The sequence below is a fragment of the Dryas octopetala genome, chromosome 9, assembly GCF_963921425.1.
Source record: "Dryas octopetala chromosome 9, drDryOcto1.1, whole genome shotgun sequence".
Classification (NCBI taxonomy): domain Eukaryota; kingdom Viridiplantae; phylum Streptophyta; class Magnoliopsida; order Rosales; family Rosaceae; genus Dryas; species Dryas octopetala.
In genome coordinates, this window is record NC_141374.1 from 19,720,700 (window position 1) to 19,748,233 (window position 27,534).

At 38.1% G+C, this 27,534-nt stretch overlaps 6 protein-coding genes across 11 annotated transcripts; 4 read left to right on the top strand and 2 right to left on the bottom strand.

Moving 5' to 3' along the window:
- The first annotated feature begins 1,112 nt into the window (after positions 1-1,112).
- On the top strand, positions 1,113-4,704 carry LOC147275430 (protein REVEILLE 7-like). The gene is made up of 7 exons (XM_086255964.1): positions 1,113-1,311; positions 1,513-1,593; positions 2,360-2,491; positions 2,601-2,712; positions 2,795-2,856; positions 3,028-3,438; positions 3,536-4,704. Exons 2-7 carry the CDS (start codon positions 1,582-1,584, stop codon positions 4,223-4,225), a joined length of 1,419 nt encoding a protein of 472 aa, XP_086112090.1. The 5' UTR covers positions 1,113-1,311; positions 1,513-1,581; the 3' UTR covers positions 4,226-4,704.
- Positions 4,705-4,909: 205 nt separating this feature from the next.
- Positions 4,910-6,899, bottom strand: LOC147275431 (RNA-binding (RRM/RBD/RNP motifs) family protein). Of its 2 annotated transcripts, none has more exons than XM_086255970.1 (5): positions 6,623-6,899; positions 6,551-6,580; positions 6,170-6,238; positions 5,971-6,077; positions 4,910-5,183 (listed from the first exon to the last, which is right to left on the bottom strand). In XM_086255970.1, exons 1-5 carry the CDS (start codon positions 6,831-6,833, stop codon positions 5,094-5,096), a joined length of 507 nt encoding a protein of 168 aa, XP_086112096.1. In that variant the 5' UTR covers positions 6,834-6,899; the 3' UTR covers positions 4,910-5,093. The 2 variants fall into 2 exon arrangements, with proteins under 2 accessions (XP_086112096.1, XP_086112095.1); XM_086255969.1 differs by having other exon boundaries at positions 6,617-6,898.
- LOC147275432 (DHHA1 domain protein) lies at positions 6,823-10,435 on the top strand. 3 transcript variants are annotated; one of them, XM_086255966.1, is made up of 7 exons: positions 6,823-6,875; positions 6,998-7,656; positions 7,743-7,877; positions 8,338-8,420; positions 9,468-9,573; positions 9,668-9,739; positions 10,337-10,435. In XM_086255966.1, exons 2-7 carry the CDS (start codon positions 7,087-7,089, stop codon positions 10,352-10,354), a joined length of 984 nt encoding a protein of 327 aa, XP_086112092.1. In that variant the 5' UTR covers positions 6,823-6,875; positions 6,998-7,086; the 3' UTR covers positions 10,355-10,435. The 3 variants fall into 3 exon arrangements, with proteins under 3 accessions (XP_086112092.1, XP_086112093.1, XP_086112091.1); XM_086255967.1 differs by lacking the exon at positions 10,337-10,435 and having other exon boundaries at positions 9,492-9,573; positions 9,668-9,989; XM_086255965.1 differs by lacking the exon at positions 10,337-10,435 and having other exon boundaries at positions 9,668-9,988.
- Positions 10,333-12,494, bottom strand: NAC057 (NAC domain containing protein 57). Its single transcript, XM_086255968.1, has 3 exons — positions 12,291-12,494; positions 11,874-12,169; positions 10,333-10,626 (listed from the first exon to the last, which is right to left on the bottom strand). The coding sequence occupies exons 1-3, from the start codon at positions 12,445-12,447 to the stop codon at positions 10,333-10,335; spliced, it is 747 nt and encodes a 248-aa protein (XP_086112094.1). The 5' UTR covers positions 12,448-12,494.
- Positions 12,495-14,044: 1,550 nt separating this feature from the next.
- LOC147275434 (pentatricopeptide (PPR) repeat-containing protein) lies at positions 14,045-17,804 on the top strand. 2 transcript variants are annotated; one of them, XM_086227833.1, is made up of 3 exons: positions 14,045-16,597; positions 17,280-17,423; positions 17,682-17,804. In XM_086227833.1, the coding sequence occupies exon 1, from the start codon at positions 14,070-14,072 to the stop codon at positions 16,518-16,520; it is 2,451 nt and encodes an 816-aa protein (XP_086083959.1). In that variant the 5' UTR covers positions 14,045-14,069; the 3' UTR covers positions 16,521-16,597; positions 17,280-17,423; positions 17,682-17,804. The 2 variants fall into 2 exon arrangements, with proteins under 2 accessions (XP_086083959.1, XP_086083958.1); XM_086227832.1 differs by having other exon boundaries at positions 14,045-16,593.
- A 1,321-nt stretch (positions 17,805-19,125) lies between these two features.
- LOC147275435 (protein argonaute 1-like) lies at positions 19,126-26,593 on the top strand. Of its 2 annotated transcripts, none has more exons than XM_086255955.1 (22): positions 19,126-19,473; positions 19,588-20,331; positions 20,423-20,631; positions 20,712-20,861; positions 20,960-21,093; positions 21,229-21,338; positions 21,612-21,718; positions 21,843-21,981; positions 22,052-22,168; positions 22,367-22,474; positions 22,584-22,655; positions 23,753-23,875; positions 23,980-24,139; positions 24,242-24,504; positions 24,608-24,750; positions 24,921-24,983; positions 25,059-25,122; positions 25,271-25,406; positions 25,497-25,570; positions 25,653-25,747; positions 25,847-25,878; positions 26,056-26,593. In XM_086255955.1, the coding sequence occupies exons 2-22, from the start codon at positions 19,738-19,740 to the stop codon at positions 26,280-26,282; spliced, it is 3,120 nt and encodes a 1,039-aa protein (XP_086112081.1). In that variant the 5' UTR covers positions 19,126-19,473; positions 19,588-19,737; the 3' UTR covers positions 26,283-26,593. The 2 variants fall into 2 exon arrangements, with proteins under 2 accessions (XP_086112081.1, XP_086112080.1); XM_086255954.1 differs by having other exon boundaries at positions 19,716-20,331.
- Positions 26,594-27,534: the final 941 nt, after the last annotated feature.

Here is a 27,534-nt window from a genome sequence, read left to right on the forward strand (position 1 = left end):
AATTTTGAGTAGTAAAAACACAATTAAGCCATACTTTTATAAATGAATATCATAAAATAAACAGAGAGATGAGATATGAAAGAAGATAGCGATCCCACAGACCACAGTCCAACTCCAAGGCCAGCCTCAAAAAGGGTATTAGAGAAATATACACCTTCCATTTGTTAATTCCTTTTTTGACCTAGCATGGGGTTTGGGGGCACGTGTCAATGTCCCTTTTGCGTTTTTAAATCCAACCAACAAAAACCAATTAAAAATTCAAATCTTCCCGAACGATGTAGGAACTTGTGGTTGTCAAATTTCGAGGTTCGTTTTTCCAACTTCTTGTCCAAAGTGGGCTCCACTTCTAGCAACCTTATCTGGAAATTGTGTGGGCTGGGTTGGGGGCCACGTGGCGTTGGACGTAATGGACAGCTGAGGTGTCAAAAAGCGCAGATAAAGTCTGCTTGTGGACCAGTCACGTATCTGTATTTTGAGTAAACTCACAATTGCATATCTGTTTTCCTCACATTCATTAAGATGATGATTAAGAATTTAAGATTGAAGACCGAAGAGACACCACTTGCACTTGTGACTTGGCCTACCCACCCTTGTTTGTCTCTCCTTGTTTTCTGTGGCTTAGATATTTCTCCATTTCCTAAAAATAATTCCCATTTTTCACACTTTTTTATTTGCTCAATCTCAGCAGTCAGCCCAAAATTATAGTACTCACTGTAATAGTCGGCCAAAACCTTATCTTCATTCAAAACAAAAAACATCTAATTATAGTAATTTTAGGTAAAACCGTAAAAGCCTCTCGCTTTTTTGTCTTTATCCAAATCCTTTTCACTATGTGGAGTTTAAGAATATCACAAAAATAATAATACGGATTTTCCTTTTTTCTTTTTTTTGCGAGGAAAAGCCGAAAAGGATGGAGACACAGCACCAGAAAGTGCCGGGTGTCTGAGGGCCTCCTGCATTCTCAGCCACAAGATTCCCAGGCCCTTCTCGAATTTTCCACGCCAAAATTATAAAACAAAAAACAAAAATTGAAAAGTAAATACTCACTCTGACGTGGCAGCCCCTGCTTTTACTTTCTTCCTCCTTATAACTCTGAAATTCTATATGCGCGTCTTCTCTACTCTCATAATCCCCTTTTTTTTCTTGTACGGATTTCGATTTCTCCTTGTGCCTGCTCGTTTTCTTCTGTTTCCTCGCAATCAGACTGCAGAATCTGTTTGTTTCTCGAGAAAAGCCGACTCTGTTTTCTAAGTTTTTCTGGTTTTCAAGGCTCAGGACAAGTCTGTTTTTAGTCTTTCAGATATCATTGAGGTAAGATTCTGATTGATCTGGTCTTTTTTTTTTTTTGGCCAAGCTGATTGATCTGGTCTACATGAGCAAAAAAATACAAAAATTTATTAAAAAAACATCTTATTGGTTCTTATTTATTTCATTTTACTTTTTTCTTTAAATACAGTGGAATATCCAATTAATGGAAGTCTGTTTGTGTGTTTTTGATTTGTGGGCAATCAGCTACTGGTGCGGTGGCTTAAGAGCTTGGACTAAAGTGTTGGACTTTGTTTTGTGTTTTTTTGGGCAGAAATGGCTGTTGAGGTATGTAAATGCAACTGCCTTACTATGTTTCAATTTTCTGTGTATGCAATGAGTTATTTTGATTGAGATTTGGTGTAGTTGTTCAATGAACATTTGCTCTGTTATTTTTCACTGCAGACTCACTAAAAGATGTTAGATTTTAATTATTTTGAGCATTTATATGCCAATTGAATGTGCATCACTATGCTTAGCACTTTGTAGATTTGCCTACTCACTAAAGCATATTAGATTTAATTATTTTTCGTACAAGTTTCTCTACGATGTGAGAAATTGGACCCTCAATTCGATGGATATGCACATACACACCATTTGGGTGGACCTCATAAATACAAAGATCTTGATTTGAGGTAGTAGTTAGCTTATTCAAATGGATAAGTTTATGTTTGATCTCAATTGGTCAGCTCAAACCATCTGTGTGTTTTGTTAGTAATCAGAAATGCTTGTTGGGTTGTAATTAGGCGTCTGCATCTACGTTTGCCGATGTGCTTGTGACTTGTGAGGGTAGATTGTGTTTTGTTACATACTATACATGTGGCAAAATCAATAAATATACCTGAATTCACTACTCACTAGTATTGTAATGCTGCTTGGTTTGACGTTTATGTATGCGAGTCATCTCACGTAAACTCCTGCAGGATTATTTGCGTGTTTTCTCAATGTTTCGTCTAAACTGAGTTCTGTGCTGATGAACATTGAACAACAGTTCTTCGCTTGATTTGACTATGTTGGATGAAAAGTATCAACCCAACTTTTTATTTGGACATAGGATCAGAGTGGAGCCACAGGGTCAAACGCCTTTGTTGCAGTTGGCAATTGCAGTTCAAAAGCTGATGCACAATCCAAAGCAGCGATTGAATTGAAGGAGATATGTTCTTTTGGCAATGACATTGCACCTAAGGTTCCCCTCTTCTCATAGCTTTCATTTCAGGACATATCTTTTAGCCAAAAATTTATGTATCTGCTGAGTTTTGGCTAAATTGTTCCCTGTTTTATCCCTGTTTCTACAGGTCAGGAAACCTTACACAATTACAAAACAAAGAGAAAAATGGACAGAGGAAGAGCATCAGAAGTTCCTTGAAGCCTTGAAATTATTTGGCCGAGGTTGGCATCAAATAGAAGGTAAGTTCAGTGCAGCATAACTTGTCTACGTTAGTTTTCTTTAACAACATTGGACGATGAAATTACTCTTATATTCATGCAGAACATGTTGGCACCAAAACTGCAGTTCAGATTCGTAGTCATGCTCAAAAGTTTTTCTCTAAGGTTTAATGCTAATAACTTTCGTACCTAATTCCTATTGTACCATGTATGTATTGATCATAAACTTTTTTGAGTTAGATATCTTAGACCCTATACTGTTAAAACATTAATTGGCAGTATTTTCTATTTAGCATGTCTCCTGCAGTGCATTCATACGGTTTTTCTTGCTTTCAGGTAGCTAAGGAGTCAAGTGGAACTAGTGAAGCCTCCATCAAACCAATTGAGATACCTCCTCCACGGCCAAAGAGGAAGCCTATGCATCCTTATCCACGTAAATCAGTGGATTCTCGAAATGGATCGCCAGAAAGGTCACCATCACCACATTCTTCAGTTGCAGAGAAGGGCCATCAATCTCCCACTTCAGTATTATCTGCAGTTGGTTCAGATGTACTGGGGTCTGCAGCTTTGGACCAGCATAACAGATCCCCATCATCAAATTCATGTACCACGGACATGCGTTCAACCAGCTTATCCCATGCTGAAAAAGAGAATGATTACATGACATCCAACTCATCTGCTGAAGAAATGAAAGTATCTATGCCGTCAGTCCAATTATCTGCTGACTTGGAAAAATCTTCGTCCACGGTATGGTGAAATGTTATTTATATTTTCAATCTAGATTCCTCTATGCTGTTTAGGATTCTGATTCTGTGGTTACCCTTCTGTTCATCTGGGTTTGCAGAATAATGGATCAGATTCCAAGCATACTGTGAGTACTGAAGGAGATACAGCCAATGTTGGAGCTTCCACAAGTATTAAGCTTTTTGGAAGGACAGTTTTGGTTACAGACTCTCAGAAACAATCTCCTTCTGGTACCGAGGATTGTAAGTTGGCGACGCCAAAGACGAAACAAGAGAATGATGAGCCTGTTCGAACATTACGATTGGACCAATCAGACACGCATTTGTCACTTGGTGGAATTGTTAGTAATTGGAATTCATTGACATGTGGTGCTACAATTAACAGGGTGGAACACCCAAAAGAGAGCCCAAATGCTGTAGAAGTTAACCTTGATTCTCCTCTGCCATGGTGGATTATGTACCAAGGTGGACCATTTTTTCACCTCATGCCATATAACCAAAGTTCAGTTCAAACACCTGTCAATTCATGTGTGGATGAAAGAATGAAAGACAAGGAAAGATCTTGTTGTGGTTCGAACGGTGGGTCAGTCAACACTGTAGAAAATTCAGGAGAGAAGCATTTAGAGGGTGTTGATTCTTTATGTAAAGAACAACTTCGTACTGTTGAGCCCTGCAATTCAAGGAAGGGGTTTGTACCTTACAAAAGATGTTTAGCTGATAGAAATATGAACTCATCAGCGATGATTTCTGAAGAGATGAGAGATAGACAAAGGGCTCGTGTCTGCTCATAACATTCCCTTCTCACAGGCAGCGGATGTTGCGTTTTCAACTTTGTTTTGGATTCCACTCTTCCACTCTCGCAAGTCAGAAAATCAGGTAGTACTTAATTGTAGGGGAATAATGACTCAAAACGTCAAGAGAGAATGTTCGAGCGGACATCAACTCTTTGATGGTTCTCCAAGTTGACCACAACGTCTCGTTTCGTGATTGAAAAAATCTAACCCCTTCAGTTTAGCATCATTGAGTCTGATGATGCATTTGTTGCAACCTGCAAAATTGCGACTCTTTTTTCCGGATTCATTCTTTACATCATATTCTTTGAAGGAAATGAAATTATTAGACTTCAATTTGATAAATATTCGCCCCATTTTCTGTGATGAATCTACAAATTCAGTCCACCAGAATTGAGGGGTGAATAAATAGAATTGGGATGAGGACAATGGAAAATAATTGTAGCGCATGATTTTAGTAGACTTTTTCTTTTTCTGAACTGACACGTGAAATATGATGACCGCTCCAGGATTATAATATAATGCATGACATCTCTTCACTGGACAAGGTAGATTAGATCCAGGGCCAGACGGTTTTGAACCTACCAATTGGCAACAGGAGCGATTGGAACAAGGCATTACAAGACTTAATTTTTGTCCAACAACTCAAAGCAAACGACAGCTTATATACACAGAATTCAGATATTTTCTTGTAAAATTCACCATAGGATCTTGGATTAGCTTTGCAACTTGAATTGAATTATACCGTTTATAATAGCATATATTAGCATACAGCAACGAGAATTTTGACCAAAGTAGACAAGGAACTAGTGAAGGTACTTGAGGACTACTTATATGTTGAACAACAACGATCCCCACGGCTTACTCTTCAATACTGTCTTGGGTTTTGTTTGGGGGTTTGACGGAGCTCCGATCTGGGCTTTGCAACTTCAACAAATATTACCCTGCCATCCAAAAACTGAAAAAAAAAAAAAAGCAAATAAATAAAGTGTTTATGTTTGTTACTTTAGCCTATTATGCATAAAGCCATTCCCCTAATAACAGATTTAAGCGATGTGCAAACGAAATATGAGAACATTGATATGATGTTGGATGAGAACATAATTCAGAGTCGCTAATCAGTTTTATACGAAAGAGAAATCAGCATCTAAAACTAAAACATTCTTGATAGCGTGGTTCTAGTAGCCAAAAGTGAAAGACGTGCTCTTTGATGCATCAGAGTGTTGGTTACTAGAAGAAACCTATGTCATTGTGAATGAGCTGATTATAATTTGTGCTACTTGCATAAGAATGCTAGTAGGTACAGCAATCATCAGAAATCAGAAAATTGTAAGCCTCAAATGGCAATCATCTGTATGAGACTGTCAAGCAAGAATTTGGGTGTGGAGACTGTCAGGACAAATTTGGGTCATCTAGATGAAGAGCACACAGACACAAAGACACATACATAAAGCAAGAAGTATGAGACTGTCAAGCAAGCCAGCTTTGTCAACTAGGTATGCAGTAGGAATTGGTCTTTCCCCTGAAAAATCCTCAACTAGAAGGACCTTCTGCTTCAAGTGCAACTAATTCTCAACTAGTTGTTTTCATATACTGACCACTGGCCAGGACTTGCTCACATCTCTCCATCCATCCCCGAAGGTACTGTTATATTGTATGATATATCTGTATGGTATGCAGTGCCATTTATTTCCTAATTACTGTTGATGGCTCATGATTGGTTCTAAATATTGGTTTAGATTTACCTTTCCATGCATTCCCTCAATAGCCTTTTGAGATTCCTCCTCGGTTGCATAGCGGAGGAAGGCAAACCCTCTTGGCCTATTTGCTATTCTATCCATCACCAGATTGACTGTAAAATAGAAAGAAAACACCAATAGTTTATAGACCCTATAAGCAGCTCAACTTAGTAAAGGAACATGTTAACATTTTTTATGTTATCACCTTCTACAAGTTGTCCAAAATTTTGGAAAGCATTTCGTAAACTCTCTTCAGTGGTGCGAAATGAAAGCCCTGCACAACAAAGTATATCCATTGTTGTTAGAATCTTTATTTTCTTTTCTAAGAAACACGAGTGCTGTTTAGCCAAAGAGGACCCAAATGTAGAAACAGTCCATCAAGCCTACAAACCTCCTCAAGTATGGTGCTTTGTAAATGTAAATTGGACAGAGTTGCAGGGGTTAATCTTAAGTTCTTAACCCACAAAAAATAGAATTTCAATTCCATTCTCAGGAAAACACCAAATAAGATTACACAACGCTCTTGTATCTATCAACAACAAAATGTAAAAAAAATATAATACAAATACGGAAAAAGAAAGCTAACCGCTGACGTAGAGCTTGGCCGAGGTCTTGAAAGAAGAAGAAGAAGAAGAAGAAGAAGAAGAAGAAGAAGAAGAAGAAGAAGAAGAAGAAGAAGAAAGGCACACCAATGGTAAGAAGCTGCCTTGTCTGTGTCTCGGAGACAAGGAAAGGGAAGGGAATGACATCCAAATCGTACAAGTTAATGAGGAGGAGCTGCCCACTTTAAACATTCTTTGTTGCGTGACTTGTGTCTGTCTAGTATTATTAGCCCAACCCCATGAATTTGGAGCGCTTCTCGTTGCCATTTCGGGCCTCCTAAAATCCAATCCTTCAATGAAGAAATGAAGGTACAGTAGCTACTCCAAGGTAACCAGTTGAGTTATCTTCTCCTATTTTTATGTTCAACACTAATTTTGCTAAATTACACTTTTACCTCTAAATTTATGATGAATTTGTTTTCCCCCCAAAGCCAAAACGACACTACTAAAATACCAATGGAGTAGTGAACTTTTTCTAAACAAGTTGGAACTCAGAAGTCAGAAGAGGCATTCGGCGGCAATGAGTTCCAGTGTATGCAGGAACATGGTAAAGAGGAAAGCAGCGGTGCTGTATCACTATCCTTGCCCAGACGGTGCGTTTGCTGCTTTGGCCGCACACCTCTACTTCTCAGCCAACTCCATTGAAGCCCTCTTCTTCCCCAACACCGTCTACAGCCCCATCGCACCCAAACACCTCCCTCTCCACGACATCGCCGACCTCTACCTCCTCGACTTTGTGGGTCCCCCTGGCTTTGTCCAGGAGATCTCTTCCAAGGTCCCCAACGTTGTTGTTTTGGACCACCACAAGACCTCTCTCGGAACGCTGACTGGTGAAAATGTCACTAGCGTTTTAGACATGGACAGGAGTGGGGCCACCATTGCTTTCGATTATTTCAAGAACAAAATTGATGATGGTCACAATGACAAGGCGGTGCTGGCTCAGTTTTACAGAGTTAGGAGGCTGTTTGAATATATTGAGGATGGGGATTTGTGGAGGTGGAGGCTTCCCAATAGTAAGGCATTCAGTAGTGGACTCAAAGATTTCAACATTCAATACGACCTCGGATTGAACCCATCTTTGTTCCAACAGGTACTTTGCTAATTTACTAATTTGCTTCATCTCATTTGATATAGTTCGATTATTAAAAATTGTTATGGTTTTTGTTTTCTGGACAGTTGCTTTCTTTGGACTTGGACTCTTTAATTAGTCAAGGAATGGTGAGCTTATCAGAACAACAGAAGTTAATAGATGAAGCGCTCAATCAGTCTTATGAAATTGCACTTGGGGGTGGAGCCTTTGGACATTGCCTGGTATACTAAATGTCTTCATTGGATTGGTGTCTGCATGTGTATGTATGGTTGTTAACCAAGTTAACAAAAGTAGATGTCTTGAGTCCTGGTGCACTATTTTCTTCTGAAAACATTGATAAAATATAAAAGGTGGAGAATTTATTAGAATAACATAATCTTAGTTTCAAGGAATTTGTTCAAAATGCACTAATATTGTGATGCAAGTTTTGGTTTAATTGTTGTCACCAGTATCCATTTTTAAGCTTATCAGACATACAAACATGTACCAGTTTTAACTACTTTTACATGTTGCATTGTTAATTTATAATAGAAGTTGAATTCACGCAAGTAAATTTCTTGACTCACATTTTGCACCCGTCAGGTTTCTGTGTATTCTTTTGAAAAACAGAAAGAAATTGCTAAACAAAAAAGAGGGAAAATTGGTTGGCAATGCATAACCTTATCCTTCTGCTGCTTGTAGGCTGTCAACGCAGATTCTATCTCAGAGTTGAGGAGTGAACTCGGACATCAATTAGCTACTAAAAGCCGTAGTCAAAACTTAAGGTATGTGACATTCTATTTACTCATGATCTTGAAAAATGTGCATTTCTCTGATTTTCGTTCTGTTCACTTATTTCCCTTTTTCCTTTCCAATTCTTTAACCACCATTCTACTTCATGTCCCTCTTTTCATTAGTGCAGTGCAATTATATGCAAGAGATAGGAGTTTTGGACTATTTTTTCTTAGTTTGAATTTATTATAGGTTTGTTATTGGTGCTAGTCGCATGAATGGTTTTGGGCCTGAAGCAAGAGGCTGAAATGGATGGTACCTGTGGGATTCAGTTCCTTGTTTGTATATGTCTAGCTTGTGAAACATTTTCCTAAATTTCTTGGCTTTCCTTTGCTTTCTTTAGAAGTGCTGCTGATTGCACATTGTTTTTACTTATCACATTCCAATCCTCTAGTCCACAAACAATGTTGAATGCAGAAAACTATAAATGGGGTTAATAATTGCATGGAAAATATACCTTATTTCCCTCTTAACCATAAATGATTATAGCATTAGAGTGACATCTCATATAGGAGGCACTGGTTGGTTTTCTTTGATTATCATGTTTATTGATACAATTGTGGTAGACTTTCCTTTTTTCCAATATTTATTCAGTGGATAACATAGCCCCTTAGTTGAAAGAGCAACTGATAGTAGACACCTCAGTAGTGGCCCTTGTAAAGGGGAAACTACCCAACTCTGTTTTTCATTTTGAGATCCATGTGGATGAACGTAATAAGGATGGGGTACATCCCATCATCTGCATTTTTCAGAACTTATATCTGTGCTCTTTTGTTAGTTTTATGGGGTATTGCCATATTGGTTTTTTATGTCTGTTTATTGAGGTTCCCTGCAAAAGCATTGTTGATATACTTTGGTTTCCCAGGTGCAAGATACTGCCCTTTTCATCCCCTTCAGTCATTTTTTTGTTGATTTCAACTTAAACTGTTACACCTTTGTACCAATGCACATATAGAAACTTGTTTGATTATGTATTTTAATAGGCGTCATTAGGATGTCTGCTTCATCCTTCCATTTCAATTATGTTTTTGTTCTCTTAGGGGCATTGGGGCTATTGTATGCAGAGTCCCTGAGCTTGAAAATGACCAATTGCTAAAAATAAGCCTTAGGAGTGTGGACAGGGAAGACACAACGCCCATCTCACAGGTTTTTCCCTCGTCGCATATGGTTTCCTGTCTGTTAAACAGAGCATATATATTACTTTGAAAGAGCTAAAATGCATTTTGCATATTCTTCTCAGGAATTTGGAGGTGGTGGACATCGAAACGCCAGTTCCTTCATGTTAGGCTCTGCAGAATTTGAGCAGTGGAAGGTTGGTGTCATTGCTTTGCAACACATAATAGGCTAAGCCAAACGATGACTGCTGGCTAAACATGCTGCATGATTTAATTAGTTTTAATTATCTTACATACCTATTGCTCTTCAACTTTATTAAACCTTTAGAAACACTGGATGAAACCAGCAGAGGATGAGGGGAAAGAAAGCCCTCAAATCTTATTCATGACGAATTGACTTTAAAGACCTCCATTAAATGAAACATCGAATGGTTTACAACATTATGATTTATGAACTGTAAACACTAGTATGCCACTCAAGAAGTCAATATCAAAGTCCAATTACTAAAAATGTCGTATACAAAGTGAGCATCGAGTGATATGCCCTTTTATTCCACAAGTAACACCCAAAGCACCTCAGGAAGAGGTCCACATCAAAATCTCTAGACTAGCCATCTGATAATCTGACTCTACAAAGCCACCAACCAAACCATCGTCGAATGACTACAACCCAATTAAAAAAAAATTTTCTTTTTGAAATCATATGCATGCATGCGTTTTATTATATTAATGTATGAAAATTACATCCATGCATGCATAGTAAAGTTATTTACCACCAATCTTTGTTTAATTAGTTTGTGAAGGCCACGTGAGAGTGAGAGAGTTCTTCACCACCAGTAAAAGCAGTGTTAGAAGAACACCATGCATCATCTGTGATGAACTGCATCCATGAGTCGTCTTTGTCTTCCTCCTCCGGGCACGAAGATGATGCCATTGGAATGTCCGGTGACATGGTTTCAAAATCATTATTTACACCTTGTGATCTCTCAATTAACGATACAGTGCTACTAGATTGCCCTTGCTGATCTTCAATCTCCGAGCAAATACCATTTTTCTTGAACACGCGACACAATGCAAAAGAATCCTGCATACGTAGTAGTCATCAACAGTAATAAGTAATTGTAGGTACCGTAGGTTTGCGCAAACATATAGTATGATTACTTCTACAGCCAAATAATCCATAATGGTATTATATCTGATATCTCTATCTTGAAGTATACTGTATACTATGTCTCTATCTTGAAGTATACTACTGTATACTATGTTTTATTATCAGATTTATTTTCTTAATCAATGGTCCAGATTCATTACCTAGTAAGACAACATTTTCGAATTTATATATATAGTAGTTATCAAAAACAAAAAAAGATAAGAAAGAGGGTACATGATGAGGTTAATGTTTTTCTAGTGTTAAAAAGGAGTATGTGAAGGTATTCTATAATCGATATGTATATGCTTATAATTTGGACTTTGGAATAAAGGAAAAAGTCCCCGACACCTTCATACACAATGAAAGTGATGCCGAGGCTGCTTTTTGTGGTTTGAATAACCTACATTATTTATTGGTTATAGAATTTTTAACTCTAGATCATATATAGAATTAATGATAAATTAAAAGATATTAGAATATTAGATGCATGATTAAACATAATTAATTCTTCAGCTTGAGAAGGAATTAATCTGAATCATAGGGGGGATTGTACTTTTGTCTCATTAGAAAAAGACAAAGTAGCCTGAAGCCCAACTTTATGAGATGAGATAAGAGAACTAACTATCTAAGCGATCCAGTGCAAGCAACGAATATGTCAGCTAGTTATTTGTTTATGCCTATCTATAAAAGTAAATGCTGATAATATTAATATATAGTACGCAAAACAAAAGTTTTAGAAGTAGTGACCATGGGAGAAATATATGTAGAAAAATCCCTTATAAGCTTCCAATTCCATGCAACTCATGCACGCAAGTTTTACGTTACTAGCTAGATTTTTTCACTATTACACAGACTAATTAATTAGTTAGCTCTAGTTCAATTAATATGCATCCCATTCGAAAGTTTCCGATGGGGGCCTGTATATAGTTAATTAATGTTGCTTAATTGGAGAGTTGGAAGCTTTAGGCTGCTTTTGCGACCCACGCTGTAAAAGATGTGGAAACTAAAATGAAAGCAAGAGAAAAGAAATGCTTTTCTCACTGCCTCAAGCATCGAACTCTATGCTTTTGAAGTCAAATTAATAGATATATATGTGTGAAAGTAATTAGAATTGTTATTAATAATAATTGTGTAACAAAAATGATGATGATGAGCATGGATATCCCTAGCTAGGTACGTACCTGAATGGCGGCAGCAGTGGCGGAGGTTTCGTCGAGGCATGAGTCCTTGTCATCAAGGCGATATTCATGCATGACCCAATCGGTGCGAATGCCCTGAGGGGCTCGGCCTCTGTAGTAAACGAGCGTCTTCTTCATTCCAATGGCACGATTCTGGCATGTTACTCTTCTGTCTTTGCCTGTGGACTTCCAGTATCCGGCTCTCGTTGCTCTATTTGTTCTGAACCCATTTGGGTATTTTCGATCCCGGGGTCCAAAGAAGTACCACTCTGGGTCTCTACTTGGCAAAAATGATTTCTCTGCACCATGCAATTATAATATATACGTAATAAAGATGACCAAATTAACATACAAACATACACAATTAATTAAGATGACCAACTCATTAATGAACAAGATATATGTGTATGAAAGTAAGACCTGCTAACTCCCAAGGCTCACATTTGTAGAGATCAACTTCAGGAATGATATCAAGCTCAATCTCTTGCCCACTGATTTTCCTCTTCAGATAATAATTCACCAGCTCTTCGTCCGTCGGGTGAAACCTAAACCCGGGAGGTAATCCCACCGGCGCCATATATAGTTAATAGTTTTAATATGAATAATGTGTATATATGGTTTATGTAATTTGCTAGCTACCTATATATAGCCACCTTCATCCGGCATATATAAGGTGATCTTCATCATTTATATATATATACATGACAAAAGGATTCAAGGTCCTTTGTCTGAATTGGGCCCTAATTTCCTACTCACTCCTCTCACACTTTCCCTTTTCCAGATTCTCAGACAAACGTTCTTCTTACTACATCCAAATTCCAATTAATAACACCTACTGCTTCTCTATTTATCATGCCAATTAAGTTTCATTTTTTAACTTTTTATTCTATATAATACATAATCATACTCATATACTATATGTAACATGCATAACTTCAGGAAGTCGTGAATACAAGCACACTACTAAGCTAGCTTTCTTACTTTGTTACTTTCTTGCGTAATAATAACTCAGAAAATTCTCCATGTCCATGCTACCTATATATCTAGCTTACTTTGGCAATTGGCCTAATGGCATATTGGAAATTTGGAATGGGCTCACTACTACTTTTGTTTTTTCAAGCCTCCCCTTTTATCCCTCTCCTCTCTTTATTAGTTTCACAGTCTTACCAGATCTTGCTATTTAGTTGCTATTCAGCAATAGTAGTGCAAAAGAAGGTTCTCATTTGACAATTGACATCTTCATTCACCTTTTTCAGAATATCTACTAATATGCAAATGGATGTATGCCAATCACCAATCAAATGCATTCTAATTCATGTCTTGCTCGCTTCTTCTACTTTACTACGTACCTATTTACTAAATCTAATTGAAGCTTTAGTCGTCGTGGCCTGTCAGAAAAGACAACTTAAATTAATAAATTAGTGTGGCTTCGCCTTTATATATAAGTTATTACTTTATAAGTTGTTAGAAAAGAAAAGTGCATGTGTTTAATGAATGTCACTGCATGATCATTTATGTAATACCTTATATATTTATATATATATATATATGAGTAGTACTCTAAAATTAACTAGTTAGCAAGTTAATACGAAACTAATCATACTTTTGGAACCACCACATAACTAATCTCATAATCCGAACCGTCAATTATTTAGGTTATACTTCAAAGATCATCATTACAAAAAATCAATTAAATCGAAAATCATTTAGTCATCTAATTGAGATCAAATAAATAGACGGTCAGTATATTACTTCAAAGATCATCTTATATATATATATTTTTTTTTATAAGTGAGGGTGTCTAGATTAATTTTTTGGGTCAATTAAAGACAGAAAATTCACATCAAGCTTAGGAAATTTACAAAATTTTTTATCTATTTTATTGTCTAATTCCAAGATCAAATGTAATATATTATATTATCAATCAATAATTATTGACAATCGGTCATTCTTTGTTGGAAAAAAAATTCTTCAATTTAAATTTTATGAATGTCACTTGTTGATGATTAAATAATAATAAAAGTAATAATAATACTAAGGGTAATTTTATTTATAAACAGGATGATATTATTTTTGAATGTATTCTTTTACTAATTAAAAGGATGATATTAGTTGACCACGAGTTATTTGTGTGATAAACTTGTAGTTCAAATTTTAGAGTCGGAGTAGTGAATACTGAATAGGAGGAACCAAAAGGAGATGTTATGGTGGGCAAGACGACTCACTCGTCACCAAGTTGTTGACCAATTTATAACTCAACGAGCCATAATAACACACAGCTTTTCAACAAACACCCTCACTTGTCTTGATTGTTATTATACAAAGCTTCTTGAAGCCTGCATTCGATCTAAATATCTCGCTCAAGGCAAGAAAATCCATCAACATCTCTTAATAAACAGAACCCAAATCAAGGAGAGATCTCTTTTGCTTGAAAAAGTAGCCCATTTGTATATAGCCTGTAATGAAGTTGAGCTCGCATCCCGCGTGTTTGATGAAATTCCCAAACCAAGTGTTATTCTTTGGAACCTTATGATAAGAGCATATGCATGGAATGGACCCTTTGGACGAGCCATCGACTTGTACTATGGCATGCTCGAATCCAGTGTTAAACCCACTAAGTACACTTACCCGTTCGTTCTCAAGGCTTGCTCAGGTTTACAAGCTCTAGAAGTTGGTAGAGAGATGCATGAACATGCCAAACTACTTCGGCTTCACTCTGATGTCTATATTTGCACCGCTTTGATTGACTTGTATGCCAAATGTGGGGACTTGGTTGAGGCACACAGCGTGTTTCATGGTATGCTCTATAAAGATGTTGTGGCGTGGAATGCTATGATCGCCGGGCTTTCGCTTCATGGTCTTTATGATGATACTATGCACTTGCTTGTTGAAATGCAGGAAGCGGGAACAAGCCCCAATGCTTCCACCATTGTTTCAGTTCTTCCCACAGTTGCACAAGCTAATGCATTGAGCCAAGGGAAGGCAATGCATGGTTACTCTATAAGAAGGAGTTTTAGTGTTGATGTGGTCCTTGGAACTGGGCTTTTGGATATGTATGCTAAATGTCAGTGCATTTCTTATGCGAGGAGAATCTTTGATGCAATGAATGTCAGGAATGAGGTTTGTTGGAGTGCTATGATAGGTGCATATGTTATATGTGATTCTCTGAGCCAGGCCATGGTGTTGTTTGATGAAATGGTGCTCAAAAATGAAATAAATCCAACGCCAGTTATTCTTGGGAGCATACTCCGTGCTTGCACAAAGCTAACGGATCTGAGTAGAGGGAGACGGGTACATTGTTATGCAATTAAATCTGGGTTTGATTTAAATACAATGGTAGGCAACACAATCCTTTCAATGTATGCAAAGTGTGGGATTATAATTGATGCAGTCAGATTCTTTTATAAAATGAATCCAAAAGATACAGTTTCTTATAGTGCCATCATCTCAGGCTGTGTGCAAAATGGTTATGCAAAGGAAGCTTTACGCATTTTCCACCATATGCAATTGTCTGGGATCGACCCAGATTTGGCAACCATGGTTGGTGTTTTGCCAGCTTGTTCACATTTGGCTGCTCTACAACACGGGGCATGTGGCCATGGGTATTCAATTGTTCATGGCTTTGTTACTGACACTGCAATTTGTAATGCCTTAATAGACATGTACTCGAAGTGTGGGAAGATCAATATAGGTAGGCAAGTCTTTGACAGAATGCTTAAGCGGGATATTATCACATGGAATGCAATGATAGTTGGTTACGGGATCCATGGCCTTGGGATGGAAGCAATTTCACAGTTCCATCAGATGCAGATAGCTGGCATAAAGCCTGATGATGTGACTTTCATCGGCCTTTTATCTGCTTGCAGCCATTCAGGGCTTGTCACTGAAGGCAAACACTGGTTTACTGCTATGAGTCAAGATTTCAACATAACCCCGAGAATGGAACATTACATATGCATGGCAGATCTTCTGGGCCGTGCTGGACTTTTGGCTGAGGCACACATTTTCATCCAAAAAATGCCATTTGAGGCTGATGTTCGTGTGTGGGGTGCGCTCCTTGCTGCATGTAGGGTCCACAATAATATTGAACTTGGGGAAGAAGTATCCAAGAAAATTCAGGGGCTAGGACCTGAAGGTACTGGAAATTTTGTTCTTTTATCAAATATGTACAGTGCTGTTGGGAGATGGGATGATGCAGCCGGTGTCAGAATCAAGCAGAAGGACCAAGGCCTTAAGAAGAGTCCCGGATGCAGTTGGGTTGAGATAAATGGGGTTATTCATGGATTTGTTGGTGGAGATCAGTCCCACCCTCAAGCGGCTCAGATACATGAAAAACTAGAGGAGCTACTAGTAGAGATGAAAAAGCTGGGATATCGTGCAGAAAATAGCTTTGTTCTTCAAGATGTGGAGGAAGAGGAGAAAGAAAGAATCCTTCTTTATCATAGTGAGAAACTAGCCATTGCTTATGGAATTCTTAGTCTGAGCCCAGGCAAACCCATCTTTGTTACCAAGAATTTGAGGGTTTGTGGTGATTGCCATGCTGCCATAAAGCTAATCACTCTCATTACAAAGAGAGAGATAACTGTAAGAGATGTGAGTCGGTTTCACCATTTCAGTGATGGAGTTTGCAATTGTGCAGACTTCTGGTGAAGAAGAAGAGGCATGAGGGCATGGGTGTATTCAACCTTCCCCTTGCACCCTTGGCTATTTGGTAACTGCTAAGGCAGGTTATTTCCATTTACGGTTAATTGAGTTGAGCACTTTCTTAATTTTCATTGTACAAGTTTTACTTGTTGCAGATATAGTTCAAAGAATGACTGCTTTACATTGCATAATTGATTTCTTTAGGCTACTTGTTCAATAAACCTGCAAGAGCACAGTATATTGGGATGTGGCACTTGGGTTCGTTCTTTTTTTTCTTTTCTCAACCAGAAGGATTTCTTAAATGACCAAATTGGAAAGCTTGTGTGTGTGTGTATAAAAATTTATGTATGTATGTATGTAGGACACTACATAGACAGCTTGTTGAATTTGTTGCACAAGACTGCAATCTTTGTTTCCATGGAACCCTTTTGTACACATAAAGCCTCATATAAGGCTCAGGTGATACATCATTGGCGTACTGGTGATATATGAGCACAGTATATTACTTTTAATCTTTCAAAGTTTGAAGAATGCATTTATGTTTTGTAATAACAGAGTATGCTATCTTGACTTTATGACAGATGAGCCTACTGTTCATTGGTTTCCGATGATAGTTTGGTTGTTTTTGAGCTTGTGTTCCTTGCTAGAATCAAATATTTTTATGGGGAATGGAAGAGCATAAATGCTAGTTCCTTATTTTCTCAGTTAATTGTTCCTCTTATCTTGTCTACTTGTTACTAAGACAAGTAAGGTTATCTTTTGCAGTTCAAACAAATGGGGAAGGTTCAACAAGAAGGAACTGAAGATACCTCCAAGTTTTTGGAATGTGAGTCTGGACTTGATAATAGGATCTCCTTTGTGAACAGTGCAGAAGCACTCTGAGTTTACCGGGTAGGGGATTTGGTGTAGGTGAGCTATTCTATTTTCATCAGTTGTTTATCCAAATCAGCAAAAAAACTAACAAAGAAATAAGATATAACCATGTCATGTTACAGGACTCATGTATGTAGACTTGATTAGAAAAGAAATGAGGTACCATAATTATCTGTTTAAAGATGATAAATATTGGTTGATCAAAAAAAAGTTGATAAAAATTGTACAAAGAATGAAACCCCAATGAGCTTCCAAGTACGTGGGCTGATGTTGGATTGGCCTCTCTTTGTGTAGGAAGATATTATAAAGTCTCTTATCTTCTCCATTTTGTGCGCTTGCTGACCTGCACTTCAAATGAGAGAGGCTTCCATTTGCTGGGGCATTAGTAGAAAAATCCATCATGCTAATATAATAATACGGTTTGCCTTGATGTGGAGACCTAGACATTTTTCTTGTGAATCATTGGTTGCTTGATATGTGTGCTACTTTTTTTTCATATCCTATATTAGTCACAAACTAATGAACCAAACGTGGAACTTGATAGGATAAAAGTGACATAATACATACATATATGCTCCCCATTGCGGCATTGCCTAATAAGAAGATTGGAACTTTCCAGTCCTCTTCTCTTTGCTCTATATTTTATAGCTTTTAGCTTTTTAGAATATTTTGTTCTGGTACTGTCCCCCCAGAGGACTTATCCTGAGGTTTTTTTTTTTTTTTTTTGGGGTCAACGGACTCATGGTGAGGCTGAAAAGCCTGAAATCCTGTAGTTTGTGTGAATAATAAATCTGTAAGAAATAAAAAATGAGCTCAGGAGGGACTCAGCAACGTTACAAACTTACAAGAGATTGACCAAGTGTCGTGTCGATAAGACTGTAAGTTACATGCAATTGACAAAAGTGACGAGTCGATGATTACTAATCAAATTGGCGTACTGCCTATTAAAACCATACCAAATGGTCACCTACTTCTTTACCTCTATCTTAGAGGAACCTTTTCCTAAATGCCCCATTAAATTTTACAACTATCCAAACCCCACTAAGTGATGATTTTTTTTTTTTTTTTTTCTATCAAGTGATGATAGAACTATATATAAAGAATGAATAGGTCGAAATTACAGCTATGGAACCGTCCATTCCATTTATTGGTGGTACATATTAACGTATATATCTTTTAGTTTTTTTAGATCTATAGCATTGATGTGATAAAATGGACTAGAAATGCTACGGTTACGTAATAAAATTGATTTAAAATGAAGTTTTGATAGGTTTGATGTTTTGGTTATAACTTTTAGAAGTGCTTTTTAAAATTGGGGTTAAAAGAAGTTTTTGAGACCAAAAGAAGCATGTGGATTTACTTTATTTTACAACAATACCAAACAAACAGAAGTTATGTGCAATCCGAAAGTATGAATGCATGGGTTCGAGTTGTTAATATTAATAATTGAATTATATTAATTGCGAAATCGTGTCAACTTGATCAGATGTATTAATTCATGTTAAGATTCTAATTATTACTAAATAAACAATGATTTACAAATAAATGGGGTTTTTTTTGTTTTCCTTCAGGCTAGAATGGAGTAATGGACTTCCACCGGCTCCAATTAATGACACCCAAACCAAGACATAATCGGTTTGTTGTGTTGCAATTATTGGGTAAGAAAAAGTAAATTGTTTTGTATTCTATTATTGATCAATTGATGTGCAGAAGGAGAGAGAGAGGAGTGGTGGTGGTGTGGTTTCACTGTGACTGACGGAGTTGTCATTTTCAAAGACCTACCTACCAGGAGGCTAACAATAACCAGTACCAGCGGCCCAGCAGGCATTGTTACTTGCTTGCGCCTTCCGGGTATCACTAAGTTTTTAAATTAAAGATACCGTTATTTTAAGTAATACTATATTCGTATTCATCTTGTATTTTGTATCCTACCACATCATTTGGAAATTTGCATCTCTCTCTCTCTCTCTCTCTCTCTCAGAGAAAAGAGAAAAAGAGAAAAAGAGAACCCCGAAGCAACCAAAAGCAAGCTGGGACCGACTCAACTCAGTGAGTGGTAATCCCAGAGGCCAGACTTGTTTCAAAGGTATCGTTTTTCAAGATTTCAAAGGGTCATCCCTGAGCTGTTTCATATGGGTTTTTACGGTTTTTTCTTTTTCTTTTTGGGTATTTTAAGGCTTACTTATTTGCTTATTCAAAGATATGGGTTTGCTCGATTTGGCCGTGAATTTTCAGTCTGGAGCGTTTTTGCCTTCGATTCCTTTAAAATTCTTGAGCTCTCTTTTAGTGGGTAAGTTTCCAATCAGCTGATCTGTGTGCAATTTGCAGACATCAGGAATTGAAAATCATCATGGTGAGGAAGAGACGAACTCAACTTCCTAGTGGAGGTGAAAGCTCCGCGCCTCAGGAAGCCAGTGGGGGAAGTAATCAAGCGTCCCAACCCGTCGCAGAAAGGAGCTCACCTTCACCCCAACAGAATGAAGGAGGAAGAGGAGGAGGAGGAGGAGGAAGAGGCTGGGTCCCACAAGGTCCACAAGGAGGCCATAGAGGAGGAGGCTATGGTGGTGGGCGTGGCCGTGGGATGATGCCACAACAGCAGCAGTATGGCCGCGGTGGTGGTCGTGGTGGTAGCTATGGCCGTGGGGGAGGACCTTCTTATGCTGGCCCATCCAGACCATCATTTCCCGACCTGCACCAAGCGACCCCTGCTCCATATCTTGCGGGAGTCACCCCTCTGCCCACAGGCCCTGCACCTGAGCCTTCACAGCCTTTTCAGCAAGAAGCTGCTCCTGCTCCTGTCCAGGCCATTCAACCTATTCCAGCCTCAAGTAAGTCTGTCAGGTTCCCTCTTCGCCCTGGCAAAGGCACCACTGGCGCAAGATGTATAGTCAAGGCAAACCACTTCTTCGCCGAATTACCAGACAAAGATTTGCACCAGTACGACGTGAGTTCTTTTACCCTTTATGTCTCCCTCCGTCCTTTCTCATCTTATTCTTGAATCTTTGTTCATAATGGTTGCTTTTAATGCTTATTAGGTTTCTATTACACCAGACATTGCATCCCGGAGGTTGAATCGTGCTGTGATCAAGCAGCTGGTGGACTTATACAGGGCATCCCATCTTGGAAATCGCCTCCCTGCCTATGATGGACGAAAGAGTCTGTATACTGCTGGCCCACTTCCTTTCTCATCAAAGGAGTTTAAGATCACACTTATGGATGAGGATGATGGATCAGGCGGGCAAAGGTGGATTCTTGGTGTTTTACATAGTTTTTGTATGCAGTCTTCTCGCCCATATGATAAATATTATTCTCTTCTTTCTGCAGGAGGGAAAGAGAATTTAGAGTGGTAATTAAATTTGCTGCACGTGCGGACCTGCACCATCTCGAACTCTTTTTGCTGGGGAAGCAACCTGAGGCTCCTCAAGAAGCCCTTCAGGTTCTTGACATTGTTCTTCGTGAACTACCTACTGCTAGGTATACGATATTTATCTTCTATTTGTGTTCAATGGATGTCAATAATCACACATTAATTTTATATGTTCTAGAGTTAATTCTGTGTTGATTGATTGTAGTTACTATCCTGTGGCGCGTTCATTTTATTCCCCTGATCTGGGGAGAAGGCAATCACTTGGTGAGGGTTTGGAAAGTTGGCGTGGATTCTATCAAAGTATTCGTCCAACTCAGATGGGACTGTCTCTGAATATCGGTACCTAATTTCAAAGTTTTTATAATCAAAATTTTACAGCAATCCACTTGACTGTTGCACAAGGGATGCACGCCTGTGTACATTTTCCTGCCTTGTCATGTTTTATGTTACATTGACAAAATTATCATGGTCCAGATATGTCCTCTACTGCTTTCATTGAGCCACTTCCGGTCATTGAATTTCTCAATGAGCTTCTCAATCGAGACATTTCATCTAGACCATTGTCTGATGCTGATCGTGTGAAGGTTAGACTCCGTACTTTGTCTTGGTCTTGATAATAATTTCTGTTTGTAGTATTTCTGATGAATTATGTTGATAATTTGTCTGTATTTTAATTTTTACCCCATATCTTCTTATGCTGTGTTAAATCAATTGCCAATTTTAATTAACTTTTTGGGATGAAATATCTTTTGTATTGTTTATAGAGACTAATATAATTTTTGTGACAAAACTATTTGACGTTCCCCTTAATTATATACAGATAGCAGCATCACAGCTTTTTATTTATGTATGAACAGATAAAGAAGGCTCTACGAGGAATCAAGGTTGAAGTTACGCACCGTGGAAATATGCGCAGAAAATACCGTATATCTGGTATGACATCACAGGCAACAAGAGAGCTGACGTGAGTATTAATATGTTATGTCATTATTGGTTATGAAATCTGTTGTTGAGTATTTTCATTAAACCAATTCATATCGAGATGCATGCAAAACTTGTTTCACTGACGCTGTTCCTCGATTGTTTAGTTTTCCACTTGATGAAAGAGGCACTATGAAATCTGTTGTTGAGTACTTTCATGAAACCTATGGTTTCATTATCAAGCATACCCAGTTGCCATGTCTACAAGTGGGAAATCAACAACGATCAAATTATTTGCCCATGGAGGTAACTAATTGCTACTATTATGGTCATTATAAACTGGACCAGTTCTCTAATAGACATTCATTATGTTCAGGTATGTAAAATTGTTGAGGGTCAGAGGTACTCCAGGAGATTGAATGAGAGACAGATTACTGCTTTGCTGAAGGTGACCTGTCAGCGTCCTCAAGAAAGGGAACGTGATATTATACAGGTTTGATATTGTGAAAAATTTCTTTTATTTGCCCAATCTTCTATGTCATACCTAATGTTTAACACTTAATAAATTACCAATTTGATGTTTCAATAACCTTTTTTGTGAATTACATAGTTTTGGAAGTACTTTCTACAGTTGTATATTTATACTCTTGATATGTGCTGGTTGAAACTGGTTCAAAATTTCACTCTTCAGACGGTTCGTCAAAATGCTTACCATGAAGATCCTTATGCTAAGGAGTTTGGAATTAAAATTAGTGAGAATCTCACTTTGGTTGAAGCTCGCATTCTTCCCCCACCAAGGGTAAAATATCTGTAATTTGTCTGCTGTCTAGTAGTTTTTCAAACTTTTGGTACTACCCTTTGTTTCACTATTTTGATGGTAATTAAGTATTGAATCTTGTGTCATGCAGCTTAAATACCATGATACAGGTAGAGAAAAGGATTGCCTGCCTCGTGTCGGACAATGGAACATGATGAATAAGGTATCTTTTGCATTAACTCATGGTTTTGTTTTGCAGAATACCCTTACAATATATGAGCACATGAAGCTTGATATCCATTTGTATCTGTATGTATATGTACCCAATTAATTAGGCCACTTCAAGTGAAACCTTTTATCCACTTTGTGCTACATGAGTACTTTTGTTTACATGGGATGGAGATGTTAGGAATTCCTGTTAATACAGTAGCACTAGCCTAGAAATAAATGTTAAAAGTAGCATAATAGGTGGTGATGGGTTGGAGAAGGATTGTGTTTGCATTCTGAAAGAGAAGCAAAGGTTTTTTTTTTTTCTTTCCATTTTGTTTCCTTTGGGGTTCAAGGGAGGGGGAAGGGAAAGTGAAAGGCCTCATCCTGATATTATGCTCCAATGAGGTGATCATTAGAAATTTAGGAAGGTTATATGGCTTCTTATCAAATTGATTGTGGAACAATAATGGTCTTGGACACTGGTTGGGTGTGTGCCTTCTGGTTTTTGTTACCTTTAACTATCAGACTATCAGTAGTCAAGATGCTGTTTCAGAGTTTTATCCCCTCTTCAATATGAAACCTGCCCTTAATCATTGCATCTCTTGCAGTGGCATGTAAGTCGTGGAAATACTTGTCAGGAATGTGCTCTGAAATTTTGGTTCTTCTGAACTAACTTTATGATTTGGTTGCACATGATATTCTCTTCTATCTCCTTTTGAAAATAAGAAGGCATCTATTGTTTGAGTTCCAGTGGTTTTGTTAGTAAAGAGTGTTACCACCCATGTCTGTAACTTGTTATGGGGTGTTGGTTCAGCCATGCCCTAAATATAGCTCTTTTGGTGGGTGACATTTTCCTGTTGAGCAATGTGGCTATTTAGCAGCTACTTTGTGATTTTTCATGTTGAGTAGGTTTAATTAATACCCCTCATGCATGTGTTTGTTTATCTACAACTTGATACACTTGTGTGTGCGTATGTGTGTGTTAGTCGGGCCCATGGGGAAGGAAGATGTTTGTCTCATGTTAAAGTCGTTAGTAAACTTTTGAAATTTTCAAAAGAGAGAATGTCATTTTCCTTAGACTACTTTTGATTCATTATCATCTTGTAACAGAAAATGGTTAATGGTGGGAGAGTCAACAATTGGATGTGCATAAATTTTTCTTGGAGTGTGCAAGATGCGGCTGCCCGTCGGTTCTGTCATGAACTTGCTCAAATGTGTAACATTTCTGGGATGGTATGCAGCCTTTGATGCTCTCATATTTATCAGTTCTCTTCTAAATCTTTATTGTAAGTTTTGAGATGTCAAATACCTCATATGAATGTTGGATTTTCCTCTAGGAATTTAATCCAGAACCAGTACTTCCGCCTATCAGTGCTCGTCCTGATCATGTGGAGAAGGCCCTAAAAACTCGCTACCATGAAGCCATGACCAAACTCCGGGGCCAGGAGCTTGAGCTGCTTATTGCTATTTTGCCAGATAATAATGGCTCTCTTTATGGTTTGAAACTTGGACTGCATTAACCACATTCTGCTCTTTCAAATTTTGCTATTATTTCAGCAATGGATCTTGGACTTACATATATCATGATTTACTTTTCAGGTGATTTGAAAAGAATTTGTGAGACAGATCTTGGCATTGTTTCCCAGTGCTGTTTAACAAAGCATGTATTTAAAACAAATAAACAACAGTATTTGGCAAATGTAACCTTGAAGATTAATGTGAAGGTTGGGGGTAGGAATACTGTGCTTGTTGATGCTCTGTCAAGGCGAATTCCTCTAGTCAGTGACCGACCTACCATCATTTTTGGTGCTGATGTCACCCATCCTCATCCTGGAGAGGATTCAAGTCCATCGATTGCGGCTGTGCGTTACTGAATATACATACATGCATTAGCTTGCATATTATGTTATCTTTTTCCTCCCAGAGTAGGGTTTGACTGCTTCAAAATTATTATTTAAAACTCAGGTTGTGGCTTCTCAAGATTGGCCTGAAATTACGAAGTATGCTGGTTTGGTTTCTGCTCAAACCCATCGACAGGAGCTCATCCAAGATTTGTTCAAAACATGGGAGGATCCAGTAAAAGGGACAATGACTGGTGGCATGATCAAGTAAGACTCCTCTCTCTCTCTCTCTCTCTCTCTCTCTCTCTCTCTCTCTCTCTCTGTGGACTTAGGTTCTTCTAGTATGTGGCTGTGTGGGCATGATTGTTTTAGTTATTTTTTGAATACAACTTGTTTATTGGAGTAGAATTGAGTTATATTTATTCTTTTAAATACAGGGAACTGCTCATATCTTTCCGTAGATCAACTCGGCAAAAACCGGAACGCATCATATTTTACAGGCATGGTCTTATATTCTGCTTACACTGCCTACTTCTGTTTTTTCTTATTTGATGGTATATCTTTATTCTCTGCAGGGATGGTGTCAGTGAAGGGCAGTTTTATCAAGTTTTGCTATATGAACTTGATGCCATTCGTAAAGTAAATCTACTTTGCTAGACTATCACTTTCTCCAGTTTTGAGATACATATTGTTATTTCCTTTCTGTTTTCAATCCTTTTCTGGAAATTGATAAATCTTAGCCAATCACTTTCTCATCTTTGTATGTTTCTTTTTCATCTTAATTCAGGCATGCGCCTCTTTGGAGCCTGACTATCAGCCTCCTGTGACTTTTGTTGTGGTTCAGAAGCGCCATCATACCAGGTTGTTTGCCAGCAACCATTCTGACTCCAGAACAGTTGACAAAAGTGGAAATATATTACCTGGTATTGAATTCTGTTTGATTTTTAAACTTTTGCAATTATTTTCAGAATTTATACATGTGATGCAAAAACACTTTTCCATTAATTTTACAGGTACCGTTGTAGACTCCAAAATCTGTCATCCAACTGAATTTGACTTCTACTTGTGTAGCCATGCTGGAATTCAGGTAGTGATTGTTAATTGTTTTTTATATATTTTATGAAGATGTGGTGGAGTGCTCTTAACTTGGTTGTCATCATGTCAAACAGGGCACTAGTCGTCCAGCTCATTACCATGTGCTATGGGATGAGAACAAGTTTTCAGCTGATGGATTGCAGTCCCTTACAAATAACCTTTGCTATACGTAAGTTTTCAGCTCATGTTAGTTTCCTTGTAAGGATTGTGCAAGTTTTGTTTGTGTTCTTTATGGGGCTAATGAGCTGATTGTGTTTAACGCATGCAGATATGCAAGGTGCACGCGTTCTGTTTCCGTCGGTGAGCCCTCTCTCTCTCTCTCTCTCTCTCTCTCTCTCTCTATCACACACACACACACACACACAAACTGACAAAACAGTGAAACACACATGCTATGTCTCAGGCATTTGTATTTTATGCTTGTTTTGTGGTAACTACTGGTAAATAGTGAAATTGATGAGTTGTGCAATTTGGCAGTGCCCCCTGCATACTATGCACATCTTGCTGCATTTCGAGCCCGTTTCTATTTGGAACCACATACCTCAGAAGGCGGGTCAGTAACAAGTAGTGCCAATACTGGACGTGGGTTCGGGGGTGGAGGAGCAGGTTCACGGAGCACGCGAGCACCGGTTGCTGCAAATGCTGCTGTGAGGCCTTTACCTGCTCTCAAGGAGAATGTGAAGAGGGTAATGTTCTACTGTTAAGGGAGGGAGGGGAAGTCTGCTCTGCCAGTAATTGACATTTGATAAGTATTGATGGATGTTAACAAACTTAATATTTACTCTATGCTTGCTAGTTTCTGACTAATCTACCCAATCGCATGGGAGTTGGGAGTTGGGACATGGGACATGGCCTTGTGACTATATCTTTGACTTATCCTGGGCCTTGTGAATTGTGATGATGTTTTTTGAGTCCACTATCTATAAATCAATTGTTTTGCCAATAAAAAATGTTGTGTCCTGTTTCCAAAGATTTGAACTGTCAAGAAATAAATAGAGAATGGACTTGTTGGCATTGGACATCCAAATTTTAGGATTGAGTTTTACTGTGTTTTTGTGTAAATGATTGAGTTTTACTTGTTCGTTTGCATGCAAACTGCAAGGTGAAAAGGTTGGGCCTTGGGTAGTCTGCCCGTTGGGCTTGCTTGTACTGGACCTGGGCCTTGAGTACTCTGCTGCGGGACAGACAAGCGGCATCCGTACAAATGTCAAGAAAACAATGCTTGAAATGAATAGGTGGCGGTGTCCCAAATCGAGTAGAAATGAAAAAGTGAAAATGCGAGTGTGGAATGTATGTGGCGCATATTAGCCTCATTGCCACATTGGATTTTGAAGGGAGATAGTTTTGGTTTTTCATTTTTTGATAAAGGAGTCAAAGAGAGTTGTGGTTTCGGGTGCAAGGCAAAATGCAAATGGAAATGGAAAAGGGTAGTGATTTTATCGAGACGGGTCGTGTGTGGTGGCCAATCATGTGAGAGTTGATGAGTGGACTGAGTGCTGTTCAATGTTGACCCTCTTTATCTCCCTTTGCCGCCAAGCTGGCATGATGCCACCTCATTATCTAGTATCCTATCCAGAATAAATCTTCTATGGGGCACGCCCCACTGAAGACTCACTCATCCTATCCAACCATGTCCTTCGGGTTTCGTGTGTAACCCCCCGACCCGATATTCTATCCATTCCGGCTACTCGCAAAAATGATGAAAATTACTGCAGTATAATCAAATTTACACTAACAAATTTTTTAAAAAAACTTAGGGTGTGGAAAACAAAAAATAGACTATAAAGTGAAGTTTAATTACTAACTTTAATTTGTAAATTCTTGGTTTTTTTTTCATATTTAGTACATGAACTTTGACCATTGTCTTAATGTGGTACCTAAACTTTTATTTGTCCCAATTGAGTACCTAAACTTTTATTTTGTGTCTAATAGGTACCAAAATGAATTTCTGTTAAA